This window comes from Maniola jurtina, chromosome Z (genome assembly GCF_905333055.1).
Source record: "Maniola jurtina chromosome Z, ilManJurt1.1, whole genome shotgun sequence".
Classification (NCBI taxonomy): Eukaryota; Metazoa; Arthropoda; class Insecta; order Lepidoptera; family Nymphalidae; genus Maniola; species Maniola jurtina.
This window is the reverse complement of record NC_060058.1, coordinates 10,590,801-10,610,669: the sequence shown is the minus strand read 5'-3', so window position 1 is coordinate 10,610,669 and position 19,869 is coordinate 10,590,801. Positions and strand designations below refer to the sequence as shown.

General features: G+C 40.0%; 1 protein-coding gene across 2 annotated transcripts in view; it reads left to right on the top strand.

The window, feature by feature from the left end:
• LOC123880432 (discoidin domain-containing receptor 2-like) overlaps positions 1 to 19,869 on the top strand; it is a 68,040-nt gene that overhangs the window by 4,830 nt on the left and 43,341 nt on the right. For both annotated transcript variants that reach the window (XM_045928557.1, XM_045928556.1), the window contains exon 2: positions 4,609 to 4,711. In XM_045928557.1, the coding sequence (XP_045784513.1) occupies positions 4,642 to 4,711 (70 nt within the window). In that variant the 5' untranslated portion in view covers positions 4,609 to 4,641. The remainder of the gene's footprint in view (positions 1 to 4,608; positions 4,712 to 19,869) is intronic.

Sequence of the window (19,869 nt, the reverse complement as noted above, 5' to 3'; positions counted from 1 at the left end):
ATTGAGTACATTTTTGATGTTCTGGACTTAATGAGTTTCTTTATTGTAATTTTTTTTATTGGTTGAGTAAATAATATATTATAATATAATAAATATATTATTATTAAAAAAAAATTGCATGTGGCCAGCGTTGTGGATATGGCCTTAAGCTTCTCATTCTGAGAGGAGATCCGTGTTAAGTAGTGAGCTAGCGATGGGTTGATGATGATGCTGGTTCACATATCTTCTTTGCGTCGTATTCCTCATTGCTGAAGGTCGTAACCGTGAGGCGCGAGGTCATCGGTGTGTATGAGTGTGTATATGTTTGTTACTATTTCACTCAAAAGCTGAACGGATTTGGCTGTTTTGAATGTAGATAAATTATACCGTGGATTAACCCGTAGGCTACTTTTTATCCCGGAAAATCCGAGTTTCCACAGGACTTTTAAAAACCAATATCCAGGCGGACGATGTCGCGGGCATCAGCTAGATTTTAACGATCCATCTGTGAAACCGATTTTGATGAAAGATACTGGCAGCTTGCATCCCCAGAAAGGGAAGAAAAGAAAGAAAGTGCTTTTATTTTATAAAGCTGTGCCACACATTACCAGGTAAACGGGTTAGGTCATCCCGGCGCCTCTAATACTTGAGCATTAAATTCATAAGATTTCAAGCAGAACTACCGAAAACAAGAAACAATCAAAGGACTAGACTACTTTTTAGCCCGGAAAATCTAAAACCCCAGGGGATTTACAAAAAACGATTTGCTTCCTCTTTCCTAATTCGAACAGCTAGGATATGGAACGCCCTTCCGGCGTCAGTTTTCCCTTCCACCTATAATATGGGTACCTTCAAGTCAAAAGTGAATAGGCAACTTCTAGGCAAGCGCGCTCCATCTTAGGCTGCATCATCACTTGCAAGCAGGTCTGATTGCAGCCAAGCGCTAGTCTATATAATTTAAAAAAAAAACCTAAATCCAAACAGATGCAGTCGCGGGCATCATCTAAATAGTATAATGATATTGTTATTTTACACTTATTTTATTTTTCCTAGTCATACAATGGTAGCCCAAGTTACTTATTAAAGTACTTCGTGTTACCTCTTGAAGCTACACAAAGAACGACTGCAGTGACAATGGCATTATATGTCTTTAGAAACCGCTCGTCGCTCGTGTCAAGGCAATCTCAGTATTGCAAGGGCTTTCCATACAATACAAAGGTGAGGAAAGGTGTGAGAGTGACTGCATAAAGTTTTAATACAAGTGTAAATTAAAAATTTATAACACCCCCGACAAGTGAAGGCAACTTGACAGCTTGACATAAATTTGTCAATTGACATAATATTAAGAACCTAACGGTTATCTAACCTTCTTTACTACAAGAAAACTAGATAACTCTTAAACGGCTGAACCAATTTTTTTGGATTATAGCTAAGAACACTCTCGATCAAGCCACCTTTCAAACAAAAAAAACTAAATTAAAATCGGTTCATTCGTTTAGGCGCTACGATGCCACAGACAGATACACAGATACACAGACACACAGATACACACGTCAAACTTATAACACCCCTCTTTTTGGGTCGGGGGTTAAAAACCAACGATATTGGTATAGCGATAAGGCCGCCAAATTGTACTACGTACGTAATTGTGCACGTGCGTAAGTGTAAGTAGAATACATTATACCTGAGTGATATAGGCTATATTTTATTTTCAAAAACTTAGAGATCCCTACAAAAGTTTAATAAGCTACCCGTGTTAAGTTGGAGCTAAGTGGGTTTTAAGCAATTAACAAGTGTAAATTAAAAATTTTCAACACCCCCGACCAGTGAAGGTTACAGTAACTAGAAAAGAGCTGATAACTTTCAAACGGCTGAACCGCATGATTTTCTTGGACTATTCCGCGCCTACGATCCAAAGTATCTGAGATTTCCAAAACATCACTTTCAAATAAATAATTAATTATGTATATCTAGGCAACGTCCATCTTGACAGCTTGACATACTTGTCAGTTGACACTTGAATATTATGAACCAAAGGGTTATCTAACCTTCTTTTCTACAAGAAAACTAGAAAAGAGCTGATAACTTTTAAACGGCTGAACCAATTTTTTTGGATTATAGCTAAGAACACTCTCGATCAAGCCACCTTTCAAACAAAAAAAAGTAAATTAAAATCGGTTCATTCGTTTAGGCGCTACGATGCCACAGACAGATACACAGATACACACGTCAAACTTATAACACCCCTCTTTTTGGGTCGGGGGTTAAAATCACTAAGTTTGGTTTGGTCAGGGTGGCAATGGATTGATGATGATGGTAATATATTATTATGGGTTACTCCTTTTACGACGGATCCCTAAAAATATACTGTGAAGAGTATGAACTGAAAACAGATCAGTTGGCAAAGTGCACTCCACTGCACATCACCCAGTTTCTATCTCACAATGGAATCACAAATTAATGAAAAAATATTCCATGAATGAAAACCCCTTTTCATTAAAGTACTTCGCTGCATAAGGAAATTGAAAAGTGACAAAAGTGGCAATTTGTCTAACGTCGGAGTAAGATTCAGCTGAAAAGTATTATCACGTTGAAAAAGAAATGACGACGATTGGGATATTTGATACGTGTTTTATAATAGAAGAAGGCGTTACTTTGCGGAAGTCCATGATACACAAGGAACCAAAAGCTTTATTTGCTATAATCAGCTAAAACAGACAAATCTGTATGGTGCAATACGCAGCATGAGATATGCACCGCCCTCCCACTGTTAAACATTCAGGAAAAGCCAGCCACCAAGCAAGCAATGCGCAGCGCCACTATGCAACACCACACAAATCCCAAAACTGTGCTTGGCCTATCAGGGTAGACTTTAACTAGGTCAAACCACCGTCGACCTAAATCCTGAGAGCGCAGGTATTTTGCAAACGCCAAAGTCTTCACGTAATGAAAAGCCTAGTAACTAGCAACTATTCGACCGCCCGTAACTCGAAACTACTTGAAACCTATCGAATACATTGAAAGACTTAACTAGGGAAGTGGATTTAACTCTTTGCCTCGTGTACGGTGCTTAAATACTTCTAGGTCGGTAACTAGATGCTCTATACTGCCTCTTGCGTTCCGTTTAGGTGGTATGATGCCACACTCGAATGGATAAAGTTAAACAGCACTAAAACCCGACTACTACCCGTGAACTGCCGATAGCGATAAATATAGCTTAGTAGTTTTTCTGTCGCTCGGTGTACATTGTATTATATTTACATACGAGTATGTGAACTATATACCTACAACAGCAAGAAAATATTATTGAGACCCCTCACTTTTTGGATTTAACATCCGTCAGGTCGATTTAATTCGTATAAACTGTAGCCTATGTAACCCGGACCATGACAACAAATCGATTGACACCTCATTCATCAAAATCGGCTCAGTAGTTTAGGCACTACGATGGAACACACATAAACACAAACCTACACACATACATACACTGCTAAAATCATAACCCTTCCTTTTGGCTTTGCCGTAGTCGGGTAAAAATGCATCAAAAGCAAATCGGTGTGCTTTGCTTTGGTGCTTAGTTAAATATTAAAGTATGCCAGATAAAAAATAATTTCAATAAACACTTTTCCTCAGGCGACAAAATTGTCAACTTATTAAATTTTTATCAACATGAATATCTCGATTTAATTTTTAGATTGTAAGCGGTAGGTAGGTACCTACTGGGTATTGCCTATTGAGATGCAGTCAATATATTTCGCTCTTCTCCTTTTTAAGCACCGGGAAAAATATTGGAAAATACGAACACCCTACACCCCATTTCCAAAAGAAAAAAAATTCTTCCCAAGCGTAAAATGCATGACGTATTTTGTTAAAACCACTTTTAGGGTTCCGCACCGAAGCCAATGAGACTATAATGTAAAGCTGTCCGTCCGTCCGTTTGTCTGTATTTCACACACAGCGATTTTACTCAGAAACTAAGAGAAATTAGCCCCAGCGATATCCATACGAACTAAGTGTGACTCTTATCAAAATCAATGAAATTTTGTAGAGACGTTTAGAAACGAAATATGTGTGGTTTTTTTTTACCCCCCACCCAAGAAGAGGGGTTTTATAAGTTTGACGTGTGTATCTGTGTATCGGTATGTGGCATCGTAGCGCCTAAACGAATGAACCGATTTTAATTTACTCTTTTTTGTTTGAAAGGTGGCTTGATCGAGAGTGTTCTTAGCTAGATAATACAAAAAAATTGGTTCAGCCGTTTAAAAGTTATCAGCTCTTTTCTAGTTTTCTTGTTGAAAAGAAGGTTAACTAACCCTTAGTTTCAAAATATTATGTCAATTGACTAATGTCAAGCTGTCAAGATGGACGTTGCCTAGATACATAATTATTTATTTGAAAATGATGTTTTGGAAAATTCAGATACTTTGGATCGTAGGCGCGGAATAGCTATAATCCAAGAGAATCGGTTCAGCCCATAGATATGTGTTCAGCCGTTTGAAAGTTATCAGCTCTTTTCTAGTTACTGTAACCTTCACTTGCCGGGGGTGTTATAAATTTTTAATTTACACTTGTTTATTTGTGTCAACTGTAAAATGTAACCAAATTTACCCCTATTTTCTTTTATTTCAGATATGGTAGCGATGGTGAAGTGAGCGCAGCGAGATGGTACCGTGTGTGCTAGCGGCGCTCTTGCTCCTCGCCAGGGCTGCACGCCTCCACGCCCTCGACATATGTGAGTACCATAGCACTAACACTAGCACATATTATATGGGGTTATTCAAGGGGCGGACCAACGAATTCCTGAAAGGCCGGCAACCCGGTACCTCTGGTACTTCAAATCTTCATGGGCGGCGGTAATCACTTAACACCAGGTGACACGCCTGCTCGTTTGCTGGCTTTTTTTTTATTAAAAAAAATTTATATGCATAGCGCTATAGCTTAGATTGTAGTTTCTTTTATTATGCTCGCTCGTCTTCATACATATTACACTAGCTGATGCCCGCGACTTCGTCCGCGTGGATTTACGTTTTCCAAAATCCCGCAGGAACTCTTTGATTTTCCGAGATAAAAAGTAGCCTATGTCCATGCCATGTATCCAAGGTATAATCTATCTCCATTCCAAATTTCAGCCAAATCCGTCCAGTAGTTTTTGCGTGATTAAGTAACAAACATCCAAACATCCACACTTTCACATTTATAATATTAGGACTACTGCACGTGTAGAAACAAAAATTGTTTTTAACTTTTTAGTGTTTGTGGTTATTGAAGTCGGTTTTATTTTTCTTTTGAAAATTTTTTATTATAAAAAAAGGATTTTCGAAAATTTGATTTTTAAAATAGGGGTTTGGAGTCCACGTAAACCAAGTCGCGGGCATAAGCTAGTCATAAAGCGGCAGAAAAACAATAATTTTACTAGACCTATTTTAGATTTTATTAAAAAGTGTATTCGTGTTTTAGTTTTGAACCTTATCGTGTTAGAGTAGGAGTACTTTGTTACGTAAATTGGTAAATACCTAGGAAAATGAATATTTTAACAAAAGCCTCACCGCAGTTTTATTAAAACACAAACTTGCATTGAAACGAGCGAATGTATCGAAAAGTGTATCGAGTCCACAATTTACGGTGACTTCGTCTGGAGAGGAAGCATATAAAAACCCTTTAAAATGGCAACTGACTGCCGTTACAGAGGCGTGCCATCGATAAGAAAAGTATGAAAATGGCCATTCTCAAAGCGAAAGCCTAGTGGTTAAAACTTTGGCATCGTATTCAGGAGGTTGCGGGTTCTATCCCGGGTACTCCTCTACCTAACTTATCGGAGCTATGTACGTTTTAAGCAATTAAATATCATATGCTTACTTCCTTCCTGCGTGGTTCCCTCAATTTTGAGGATCGTGGCTCCCTTAGATGCAATAGTTGCTTCGAAGCAGCTCAACAAATTAACCAGCTGAATTGGCAGTGAGCAGGCCACGACTGCCGCAGAACTTATGGCCGCTGGGGTAGACATGTACTGGAGTGGAGACCGCGTATCAGCAAGCGCAGTGTAGGACAACCTCCGACCCGCTGGACTGATGACCTTAAGAAGATAGCGCGAAGTGGATGGATGAGGAAGGCGGAGGATCATGTGTGGTGGCAAGCTCTTAGAAAAACCTATGTCCAGCAATGGACGCAAACTGGCTGATTGATTGATTGAGTGAAAAGTTTTAAAAGTCTTTGTGGAGTGAGCCTTCTGTATTGAAAGATATTTCTTTAGTATTCTGTGCCACGACATCCTTTTTATAAAGCATCGCTGCGGTACCGCTGCGTCTTTTTAATTTTTCTTTTTTCCTTGCCTCTCGCGATCACAATCGACTTGGACGCCAATCACTCGTCGCCATGTTTAAGCCTTTTTTATGTCGCTCCTAAAAGAAAGCACGCAGACTTTAGCTTTTAACTTCGAGCAGTATAATAGTTCACGTGGGCTATAATAATTTTTGAAACGAAACGAACGAACGAACGAAAACGAGAGTTCGTTGCCTTCGTTCGGGATGGGGTCTGAATGAGAAACAGTGAAACGAACGAACGTAGCGATGAAACTCGACTCATTATTTAAATCTAAATACATATATAAAAGGAATAGTTGACTGATGATGACTGACTGACGGATTTATCAACGCACAGCTCAAAACTGGAAGGATCGGGCTTTTTGGCATGTGGAAATGACTCCTAAGGGGCTGATATAGGGGTTTAAAAGTGTAGGCACGAGGATTAAGTTGCTGGCCTAAGCTAGTTGCCTATATAAATAAGTCACCATGACAGAGTACTGGAGAAAGTGATCGATGAAAATAAAAATCGAATATCTCTTCTCGATATTTTAATCGAATATCTCTCAAAAAAGTAATTGCCTGGGCAGTGCGACACCGCTTCGATAATGTACAAGCTGTGATGAAACAACGAGGCGGACGCTGCTACTTTACGTACGGAACCCTTCGTATGCGAGTCCGATTCACACTTGACCGCTTTTTTTAGTTTCTTATTTCCATTGGAAGTTGTCCGTTCCTCATTTGGTTATAGCTAGAAAACCTGAGATTACCATAGGTTTGAATAGAAAGCGAGCGGTGGTATCATGTGAAACAGGTATCTGGTTGAGACACTAAGCTGCTACGATATAGGCCCATGTCTCATTAGGCTGCATATTAATGCTATTAGCCTAGAAATGCTCTAGCCCGTGCCTTGTAGTGTTTGCAAACTATCGATAGGGAAACTATCGAGACCATTTATGGTCAGGCGTACTTGTGCACCTAATACACGACCTCCCTGGCGCAGTGGTAAGCGCTGTCTTATTAGTGGGAGGTCCCGGGTTCGATTCCCGGCAGGAATTTGAACCTTAATTATTTCTTAATCTCTGCTCTGGTCTGGTGGGAGGCTTCGACCGTGGCTTGTTACCACCCTGCCGGCAAAGTCGTGATGATGCAGTCTTAGATGGTAGCGGACTAACTTGGAAGAGGTGTGGTAATTTGTTATTATACGTATTCCCCTTATCGGTTTCTACACGGCATCGTACCGGAACGCTAAATCGCTTCGCGGCACGACTTTGCCGATTTGGCCATACCCAAACCCTTCTTATTCTAAGAGGAGACCTGTACTCTGTAGTGAGTCGTCAATGTGAGTCGTCGGATAATGATGATGACCCAGTTAAGTTCATTTTTTCCATTCCATCCCATAAGCCTATATGCGTCCATTGCTGGTCATAGGCCTTTCCAAGAGCTCGCCACTGAGCATGTTCCTCCGCCTTCCTCATCCACCCGCTCCCCGCCACCTTCTTCAGGTCATCGGTCCAGCGGACTGGAGGTCGTCCCACACTGCGCTTACCGGTACGCGGTCTCCACTCCAGAACACGTCTGCCCCATCGGCCGTCGGTTCTGCGACAGGCACGACTTGCCCATTGCCACTTCAGCTTGTTAATCCTTTGAGCTATGTCGGTTGCTTTTGTTCTTCTGTGAATTCCCTCGTTCTGGATTTTATCTCTGAGAGCGATACCCAACATAGCAACCCATAGCGAGCTGAGATACTTTTAGTTTGTGGACAAGGCTGACTGTCAGTGTCCACGTTTCTGCCATACGTCATCACAGGTAGGACACACTCATTGAAGGTTCATTTGTACAACAAAAAAGTTGGAATGTCTGGATTCATGACACCCAAGGCAACACTAAAGCATCGAGGTCGGTACGCGAGTGTTCGGTCTAGATAAATTCAATAACTCGTTAGAAGCCCGCTTAAGATGAGCTCAACCAGCATTTAGTCGTGTTCAACGTTCACACCCCGGGATCATTTAGAACCTTAGGGTGTGTACTGACCAGTAACTGGATTACCATCATTATAAGAGTGAATTAGAGGGAGGAACACTCGGTTTGATCCTGAATCGACAATATCTCAAATATTAGGTTAATGGTGATTAAATATCGGCTACTTCAGGGCTACCTGCGTCAAATGTACTAAGATTAGACGCCTGCCTGTGACGTTGAAGCCTCGACGTTTTGTTAGAAGTTCCCTAAAGCTCTGGTTTCCTCCAAAAGCGGTGCCATCATGTAGCGGCCTTAATACAGCGGTGAATGACGTCACTAGAACGTTGTCGTTTTAAACGTCCGTTTAAAAACGGCACCGCTGTTGGAGGAAACCATAGCTTTACTGTTGTAAACTGTGTCATTACTAATAGACATTGACTTGCGCCGCCTGAATCCAGCAGCTCCTTGCGACTCGTTTGATGACGTCTGTTCACCTGGTAGGGAGTCTTCCAACGCTCCGCTTTCCGGTGCGAGGTCGCCATTCTAGCATCTTGGGATCCCGATGTCTATCGGTTTTCCGAACTATGGGTCCTGACCATTGCCACTTCAAGTTCGCAACCTGTTGAACTATATCGGACCAGTCTAATGATTCACTAACTCAGTGTCTAATACTGAATGATAGCCATCGACCTCATTTGTTTTTAACCCCCGACCCAAAAAGAGGGGTGTTATAAGTTTGACGTGTGTATCTGTGTGTCTGTGTATCTGTCTGTGGCATCGTAGCGCCTAAAGGAATGAACCGATTTTAATTTACTTTTTATTGTTTGAAAGGTGGCTTAATCGAGAGTGTTCTTAGCTATAATCCAAGAAAATCGGTTCAGCCGTTTGAAAGTTATTATCAGCTCTTTTCTAGTTACTGTAACTTTCACTTGTCGGGGGTGTTATAAATTTTTAATTTACACTTGTTGTAAATTGTCTTAAGTGGCCTGTCAAAATGGTTCTACTGTGTTATAGTACATGTGTTATTACATATTTATTCGTACGTATATCGGGAATAGGAAAAGATATTATATCATATCGCCCCTCCATGTCAAAATTTTACAGCGCAACCATAAAACGCATCGCGACCCTCTTTTACAAATGTAGGTCTGATAAAAAAAAATATACAATGTTTTATGACCTTTCGCTCTTCGTGTGGTTTGTAAGTTTGCTTTTTTTATAACAAGTTGGCACTTGACTGCGATCAATATACAAAATCCTGTTTACAAATTGCCAAGATTCAATGGCAATTGGGTACGGCGTTTATCCACCGCCGCTAGAGTGAGCTAGAGTGAGGGAACTGAGGTTTGATCCTGAATTAACGATATAGTATCAAACATTAGGCTATGGTGACGTGAAATCAAAGAAAATTAGGGCTGTCAATTAAATCAAATTAGCTAGCGTCAAACATACTAACATTTCGACCTTTATGCAATGCACTAAAGTTGTGTATGACAGACATATCGTCTGAATCGTCCTCTAAAGAGACTCCTATCTATACATATAATAAAATTGTAGAAAAGTGGTGTCTGTACAATGGAAATATATAAAAAAAGTAGCAGGGGTTGTTATTATATCGATGCCGAACCCGAAATTGTAATTAATTATTTTTTTGTCTGTTTGTCTGTGTGTTTGTGCACGCTAATATCAGAAACGGCTTATTCGATTTAGATACGGTTTTCACTAATATATTGTAGTAAGCTTCACTTAACATTTAGTGTTTATTTCATGTCAATCGGTTCATAAATAAAAAAGTTATGTCAATTTATAGAATCACGGCGAACATTTTTCACGTACAGAGTATATGCTGCCCGAAAAGTCACTATTCCACGCGAACGAAGTCGCGGGCACAGCTAGTCTATACTACTAATTCCGGTGTTGAAGAGCTAAAAAGCAGAACCCCTACCGTCGGGTAAAGGAATGATAACTCTCATAAATTCTCACAAAGCTCTGGGATGTATGGTCTCCGACATAAGAACTTTGTTTGCAGCGTCATCGTCATTAGAAAGAGGCATTGTCTTGCACACTGCTCCTGTTCAAGGATGTACAACGTAAAGGTGATTGCCCACCGCGTCCTTTCTTACGAATAGCGTTCGAATTGCTTATTATGCCATTCAATAGCACACTAATACGTTATTTGTACGTAAGATTTTGTTATTTGTATTTTCTAGGTCGTAGTTAAAAGTTTAATTGTAATTTTGTAGCTTTAACATAATTTTTTGTGTTATTAGGGTTCCGTACCTCAAAAGGAAAAACGGATCCCTTATAAGGTCACTTTGTTGTATGTTTGTCTGAAGAGCCAGCAAGAATGCTGGCTCTTCTAAGTAGAATCTGCTTTCCGAACCGGTAGTAGAGTCTCGACATATCATAAATGGCACATGCTGTCCCACGTGAAATAAATAAATTCATTTTCATTTTCAATATGGCCGGATTATTCGTTATTCCCACGAGACCAAAGCCGCCGGCGGTCGCTATAGTAATATTAATGTAGGCGCTTTATTTAATTATGTCCGGTGCTATGCTATTTACTATTGCTTAGGTAGGTAGGTGGCAAAAAGACCACTTGCCCAGAGATATATTATACTAGTTGATACCCGCGACTTCGTTTGCGTGGATATAGTATAGGAATGTAGTATCAGTGTGGTTATTTTGTTATATTTCAAAAGAATGAGACAGCATTTTCGATAAAAACTCTCAGTCGGTTTGAATTCTTCAGACATCTTGAACAAATATTGTCATATTTCAACAAATTAACCCAAATATTAAATTATATGCACTTACCTATAAACCTTCCTGTTAAATCACTCGGACGAATACAGCATTAAAATCTGTTGCGTAGTTTAAAAGATCTAAGCGTACAAGCGTAGAAGGGCAGTCGGCGAGAAGCGCCTCTGTTTTTAACCGCCGACCCAAAAAGAGGGGTGTTATAAGTTTGACGTGTGTATCTGTGTATTTGTGTATCTGTGTATCTGTCCTTGGCATCGTAGCTCCTAAACTAGTGAACCGATTTTAATTTAGTTTTTTTTGTTCTTAAGGTGGCTTGATCGAGAGTGTTCTTAGCTATAATCTAAGAAAATCGGTTCAGCCGTTTGAAAGTTATCAGCTCTTTTCTAGTTACTGTAACCTTCACTTGTCGGGTGTGTTATAAATTTTTAATTTACACTTGTATACTATGTAGAGAAAGAAAATATATATAAAACACGTCAATATGAAACGATAACGCCAAGTCAGGATTTCTATTAACACAGTCATGTTGTGAATCGCTATAAAAAACGTAGCAGGTGGGTGTGCAGCTTTACAGACATAAGAGCCTTAAGGCTAACCCTAAGGGCTCACGTGTCCATTGGATTGTTTTCACAGTGAACGAGCGTCGTGAAGGCTTCTTTCATTCTTTCTTCGCGTTTCAGGGCTTTACAATGTGACAAAATTAACAAAAACCTAAACGTGATGGATATATTCATGCTATGAAATATGTTACATAACTTATGGTGCGCTTTCATGGGAAATATTTTACTTTATTAATAACAGCAATTATTGCGCATAATTGTTCGTTGTTATAGCGGTAAAATTAGAAATCCACAATCTGTGAAAATCCCAACATTGTAGCTATTACGGATCATGGACAGACAGACAGACGGGCGGACGGCGGAGGCTTAGTGATTGCCATTGCCACTATGGGGATGTATTTAGTACGTACGTACGTGCGTAGTGGTAGGTTTGCAACCCAAGAAGGTAGGTACCCTTTCGATACAGTTAATAATAAAGTAGTATTACTACTACTAGCAAAAACAAAAATATGTATGAGACATATATGAAAGCTTAACATTAATAGAATTTGATACGCCCAGGCCCCAGCTAAGAAGTCGAGCCGAGTGGCGCTTGCCCGGGGAATATTTATGAAGTTGTCATGCAGTAATATCACTTTGGGACTCCCAGCTCCCTTTGACAGTCCAAAGCCTTTAATATCAATTTAGCAACTCAAACAAATAAGTTGGCTTGTGATGCAAACACTAACTTAGTTCCAACTGTGTATATTCAAATTGCAAGTATAATATTGCCTCTGACGTAGAGACTATCAAAGTCGGGATGTACCTACTCTATTACATTTTCCTGGAATATTTATTTGCTCGCTTGTATTTGCTACCCGACTGCGATGACGCCCAAAAAGAAGGCTATGTGTTTGACCTGTATGTATGTTTTATCCGCTCTTATGTCTGCTTGGATCTATTCATCGGCTCTACCAATTTTGATAGATGATACGTCATTAGATTCGTCTCGCTGGCGCCAGAGCACAGGTCTCCTCTCAGAGGAAGAGACGAAAAGTTAGAAGTGCGTGCTCGGGATCGAACCGCCGACCCACCGAAAAGAAGGTGGACGTCTTAACCACTAGGCTATCACCGCTCCATTTATGTCAATTTCAGTGTAATATATCCTAACATTTCGCCCAGTTGTCGTAAAATTTTCAGATGCTACATATCGCGATATTGTAAAGAAATATCTTTATTTTTGCAATGTCAGCAGCTAAGACAGAGTATATTGCCTGTGTCAGCGTTCGCTAGAGCCTCAGATAAAACGGATTGCACTTCTGTCTGTGAATGTGTCGACGAATCAAAGTCAAAGTCATTTATTCAAATTGGACACTATTGTGCACTTTCTGATTGTTAAACAAAAGTGTAGTGGTGATAATTAATTACGTTAACTTAAAACTAAAGCTACGAGGGTTCCAAACGCGCCCAGGTCTGCGAAGAGCCCACAACAAACTTAGCCGGGTATTCTTTTTGATTTCTGAAATATTTGTATTAAATGCTCAACAACTTGGTGTATAGGGGGATATACTGTCATCTATTCGCTGCTCACGTGTTGCTGGCTGCAAATAATAAAAAACCGGCTAAGTGTGAGTCAGACTCGCGCACCGACGATGGTTCCGTACTTGGGTAATTTTTTTGGACATTTTGCAAGATAAATCAAAAATAAATATGCATAAAAATAAATAAAAATCTGGTTTAGAATGTACAGATAAAACAAATTTTTATTTATTTTTATGTATAATAGTTTTTGACTTATCCTGCAAAATGTTGGAAAAAATACCCGAGTACGGAACCCTCAGTGCGCGAGTCTGACTCGCACTTGGCCGGTTTATTTATTTATTTAGTGTACTTATAACATGTTCTTCTATAATCTATTTAGTAGCAAATTGCAATAACCTCTCGTTAAATAGTTCCGTCGTCTCGTATGATATCGCTATAAAGCGTGGTATTTAGCCAAAGTTCGCCTGCGTCACTAAATTCCTGCTTTGCTGAACTTAGAGTTGCTGAATTATACCTGGCAGTTCATGTTCGCTTTTGAGATCATAAACTATTCGCGTCTGTATTCAGCGAGTTTGACTAATCATATTACAAGTTATAACACGACTAATGAGGTATGTAGTACCAAATAGTTTGTGCCATAGATGCTCTTGTTGTCTCTACTGCTTGGCTGGTTAAAGATTACTTTCTGTCACTATCAATTTAGTACAAAGACATGGATATACAGAGTGTGGTTATTTATAGATTTACAGATATGAGTGCGTGTGTTGTCTGGGAACGGTATCGTGTCATGTAATGAGCTGCTACCTTTAGTCTTCACAATTTTGAACGAAAAACATCTCTACCATTTCTATTACTTTATTTGAAATTCTGTGAGTGTAATTGAAGCTCTAATCGAGCAACCCGTCCAAGTAAGAACTTAAAACTGAAAACATCGAGCCGAAATCGTAGAAGTGTCCGTTCTTAACTTTCATTGAAAGTTGAGTTTGAAATGCAAGACTCACTGCGAATCTACATTAAAATATGTATAGATTCGAGTGTAATATGTATGGTTTCAAAACGATACCATGAAAACGGGCTTATTTTAGTTCAATATCTTTATACCTAGTCCAGCGATATAACTAACCAACACTAGACTGCTACGTTTTTAGGGTTCCGTACCTCAAAAGGAAAAGAAGACCTTTATAGGATCACTGTTGTCTGTCTGTCTGTCTGTCTGTCAAGAAACATAAGGGTACTTCCCGTTGACCTAGAATCATGAAAGCCAGAAGAGTGTTTTGGTGGGATTTCTCAATAATCCGATTGGTCTCTTAGACACATCGCCGCCTTAATCTGTTTTAGTAGACGGCATTCTTAGGCTGCCTTGCCATCGAAATGTGCAAGAATGAATCTCATAATTTCCATAGTAATGTTGCTCATATCTTAGCTCTAAGCTAGGTTAAGAGAGCTAACAATTCTATTGTTGAGTTACACACAGATTCCTCGCTACATATATCTGGTTGAAAGGCAGATGACAGGCGTTTTGATGTTCAGATTATTCACATTTCAGGACTCGCGCACGGAGAGTTCCGTACTCGGGTATGTTTTCGTCATTTTTACGATGATTTAAAACTATTATGCATACAAATAAATAAAAATCTGTTTTAGAATGTACAGGTAAAGCTCTTTCATATGATACCCCACTTGGTATAGTTATTTTACTTTGAAAATCGAAAATACTAATTATTTGTCCATGATTTTAGGTCAATGGAAAGTACCCTATAGGTTTTCTTGACAGACACGACATACGAATAGACAGACAGAGAGACAGACAGACAATGAAGTAATCCTATAAGGATTCCTTTTTTCTTGTGAGGTACGGAACCCGAAAAACCATCCAAAAATGCATTTGCGCTGCGTTGCGTGATGCGACGCGGCAGCACCTTGCTCCATACAAACTCGTACAAACTATCCTTTTGCGCCACGTCGCGCACCGCAGCTTAAGTGTGTTGAGACCTTTAGTCTATAGATAGGTAAGCCCACCTGTGCGATGCACGGGTAAATCAAATAGTGATAAATCCTTTAGTGGTCTCCAAAAACTGCGCTTGACAGACAGACGGACATCGAGGCTGTTCCCTAATTAATCTACACATCGTGCCCAAAAAGTAAAGTAAAGTGCTGTAGACGACAGGGTCTATTTACAGTGATTAAAAAGTTTGATTAAAAAATGGAGGGACTTGTAAAAAAAAATCGGCAACATGTAAAAAGGCTATCCAGACTCCACAGTTTGAATTTAACTTTTCGAGTTAACAAACGTGACTGGCATTGCATTAATGCGATTGTGAAAGTATGATTATCACATTACTACAATCTCAATCGTTAATTTTTTGCGTTTAAGGTAGTCTTGCTGCAACAGTTAGCATCTTCATCATCATGATCGACCCATCGTCGTCTCACTACAGAGCACGGGTCTCCTCTTAGAGCAAGAAGGGGTTTGGTCTTAGTCTACCACGCTGGGCAAGTGCAGATTGGCAGACTTCAAACACATTTGAGAAATTAGTCATCATCATCATGATCAACCCATTTGCGCCCCACTACTGAGTACGGGTCTCCTCTCAGAATGAGAAGGGTTTAGGCCATAGTCTGCCACGCTGGCCCAATGCGGATTGGCAGACTTCACACACCTTTGAGAACATGGAGAACTCTCAGGCATGCAGGTTTCCTCACGATGTTTTCCTTCACCGTTAAAGCAAGTGATATTTAATTGCTTAAAACGCACATAACTGAAAAGTTAGTGATGCGTGCCCGGGATCGACCTCCGATTAGTAGGCGGACGTTCTAACCACTAGGCTATCACAGCTTATTATTGATTTATAGAGAAATTAGTGCCCGTTGATAAACATACAGACGGACGGACAGAAGTGGTTCCGTTGGCACTCTCCTGATACGGAATCTTAAAAACTGACTGCTCTTGCAAACTTGCTGCAGTTACGTAGTTCACTCTGATGCAGTCGACTTGCATGCATTGATTATACTATTACTTAATTATGATTTCGCTATTTTGGATTATATTATTAGCCTTCGTTTAAATCGTATAGAAATAACCGAAGCACAACAAGGCTGCGAGCCGCGACAGACAGGGCCAGGCTTTGCGAACGGTAGTTTTGTGTTAGGCAGGAATTTATACAGGTTCCGACTCGCTCAATTTGCATTGAAAGTAGTGGGACTGCACGAACCAATCATCCATTCTGCGAGGGAATATCTCTATTCGCAATTTTTTATATCAAGTTTTCCCTGCGATTTCACCTGCTGGTACGTAACTATAAGTCTAAGATGGAAGCGAGCTAAGTGCTAACCAATTAGGGGTATTGCACCCATACCCCTAAAATCCTGGTTATACGGCATTAACACCGCACGTTAATTTGCTCGTTATACCTACATCTTTCATATACTATCACATTATTAAGTACCCACAGACAGACAGACAAGAAAGGGCTATATGACCTACCTACCTGCCAAATTTCATGATTCTAAGTCAACAGGAAGTACCCTGTAGGTTTCTTGACAGACACGACCGACAGACAGACCTTAACGTCCTTGAAACGTAAGGGTTCTAAGACGTTAAGCGTTAGGAGAGTTGTAAGGTTTCGGTTTTTCCTTTTGAGGTACGGGACCCCAAAAACACGCCGATCTGTTCTGTCGTTGATTGAAGGACTACCAACAAACAGACACAATTTCGCCGTTTTCAAAATGGCTAGTGATAGACGCCAACTAAAGCTACGAGGGTTTCAAACACGCCCTGGCCTGAAAACGATGAAACCTAGTGGAATAATTAAATTCTAACGACTTACCCCCTCACCCCTGTCTGATACACATTGAAAGTAATTAAAATAATAGTACCACCGCGACATCACGCAAGTTGGGTGTTCTCAGACGTTAACATAAAAACCGATAACCGACGTGACGGCAAACAGGCATTTTAGGGTTTTAAATTTTCGGAGTTACGTCACAGTTCACGCCAGTTAAGAAAATTGTAACAAAACCTCCAGGCTTCACCTAGCTTCATCTACAATGGCAGACGACTAATGTAGGCTATAAAACGACTAGGTATGTGACAGGAGCCGTCCATCCATAGGTCACTGGTTCAAATCCGGCTCGAAGGACCATTTCTATGTTAGAGATCTTCGTGGACTACTCCGGCCAGTTCCAAATTGTCTTAGGCATTCTCTGCTCCCAAATCCATTCGGGCGAAGGCACCAGGTATCTTGTTGTCCTATATCCTATATAATATTATAAAGGCGAAAGTTTGTATGTGTGTGTGTGTGTGTGTGTGTGTGTGTGTGTGTGTGTGTGTGTGTGTGTGTGTGTGTGTGTGTGTGTGTGTGTGTGTGTGTGTGTGTGTGTGTGTGTGTGTGTGTGTGTGTTTGTTACTCTTTCACGCAATAACTACCGGACTGATTTGGCTGAAATTTGGAATGGGGATAGATAATATCCTGGATTAGCACATAGGCTACTTTTTATCCCGGAAAATCAAAGAGTTCCCACGGGATTTAAAAAACCGAAATCCACGCGGGCGAAGCCGCGGGCATCTTCTAGTATTTTATTAAAATGAAGAGCTCTTTCAACACCCCCATTTAGTGCAGGTTCAAACCACAGAGAGAGAGAGGCATAACACATTTTTGACAGATCGAATATGATAAGATAGATAACAAATGTTTAGTGATGTGAAAATACTAAACAGCCGTGACAGATGTCGATTCAGGATCAAACCTAGAGCTCACTCCCTCTAGTTCACTCTGGTTGTGTGCCTTTTAAGCAATCAGATATCATTTGCTTTAAGAGGGCTCTCTCCGTCACTCGTTTCCACTCGTTTCATACAATCGTAGTTCCAATTTCATTTGAATATTAAGCAACCAAAGTCCATGAAATTTTGCAGACATATTCTAGAAACTAATATCTATGTCTGTGGTTTTCCAGATTTCTGTTAAAATATTCGGTTTCAAAGTTACGCGGTCTTGAAAATTTCATACAAATCTTTGAGCCCCTGTAATTTTAAAACTACATATTTTTAGAAAAATCTAAAACACCACAGACACAGATATTAGTTTCTAGAATATGTCTGCAAAATTTCATGGACTTTGGTTGCTTAATATTCAAATGAAATTGGAACTACGATTGTATGAAACGAGTGGAAACGAGTGACGGAAAGAGCCCTGTTAACGGTGAAGGAAAACATCGTGAGAGTTTACTCATAGTGTTTTCCTTCAGTAGTGAAGGTTTCTTCATGCATGAGAGTTCTCCATAATGCTCTCAAAGATGTGTGATATCTGAAGTCTTATCATTTCTTCACGCCGAGTGCCAAGTCAAATGAAGCCGAGTCTTCACTCCAACACCGAAGCATCTTACGGAGGCTTAGATTGAATACAGAGGTTCCCGGCGACTCGATTGTGTTGTGTTGCGGGTTTGTGGCTCGAATGCTTTTTTTACTAAACCTTATTTTGATGAATAGCTCTGTTTGCAAATATAATCTTTCGTTTGATTGTCGGAACGACTTTGTATGAAAAATTAATTAAGTATTATAAAGGTAGCATTGTTTTCACATTGTATTAGAGATTCATAGATAATGAATGAATTTCTTTCGCGTTCACCAGTCCATAGTCGGTTGACTCTATCAAACGTTTGCCTACAATGGCACACACGTAAGGAATATAGAATTTCATTTGATAGGTAGCGATTGTTTGATATTGAGAACTCTGAACTACTATGAAGTTAACAATCTGCGAATAGTATTAAATTAAAGATTCTTATTAGTTTAACTTGTCCGTATATTGTCATTCCTCGAAATCTTCCAACTGTCCGATTGAGTCGCGCATACACGTTTGATTTGGATGACCATAGATGAATGAGTATGGTACTATTGAGCGTCCCTGATGATGGTAAATTCGCAAATTGCCCCTGCCAGGATTCAAACCCGGGATCTCCCACTTATGAGACAACAGCGCTCATCAATGCGCTAGGGTGATCGCGAAAGATCTTATTTTTTTTTGGCCCACCCCGTGTGAAAATGAGTATTGTTCGTGAGGCAGCGGTTACGCGGAAAATTTATACAACGCTTCGCCAATATTGTAGGCGGTTTAGGCTGACATCCGATCGTTTTGTTTTAAATATTATTGCCCTTTGTGGATGGTTATGAATGAGTAGCGAGTAGTCGCCATCGCTGTTTATTATTCATTAGACGGAGGCACGTCACGCGAGACCGGAGGCACGCACGGCCACGCCGCTTCTCAAACTTTACACGCTCTATCAATTTGTTATTAGCTCATTACTGCGTTAGGATCCGAGTCGGACTTCTAACTTATAATTGACTTGGTGCAACAACTTCCATTCTGTTTACAATTTAGTGGGAACACCGCCGAAGGGAGTTGGTTCCTCAGTTTGCATGTGCGTGGAAACAAAGATCTGGCACAACGCTTGTTTGAAGTACACCAGGCAGGTGATAGCGTAAAATAGTTTTTGGTGCGGCTGTAGAAAGTTGTGAATGGAATAAAGTGACAAAGTCAAATAATACCTACTTTATTCAAAATAGGTAGGTAATATTGTCCCCAGAACACTTCTAGTTATAAAGGTGTTTAATGGTTCTAGTAAAATTGTTTTTTTTTTTTTCGATTTTGATTATATCTAGTTTTTCCCCCTTAAGTCCATTAAAAACTTTGCGAACCGCTGCTCCGGATTTAGTTTTTATAAATAAAGTTACATCTTATAATACCTACTATCTAGGTCCACCAAGACTCTTGAGATCTACCGAC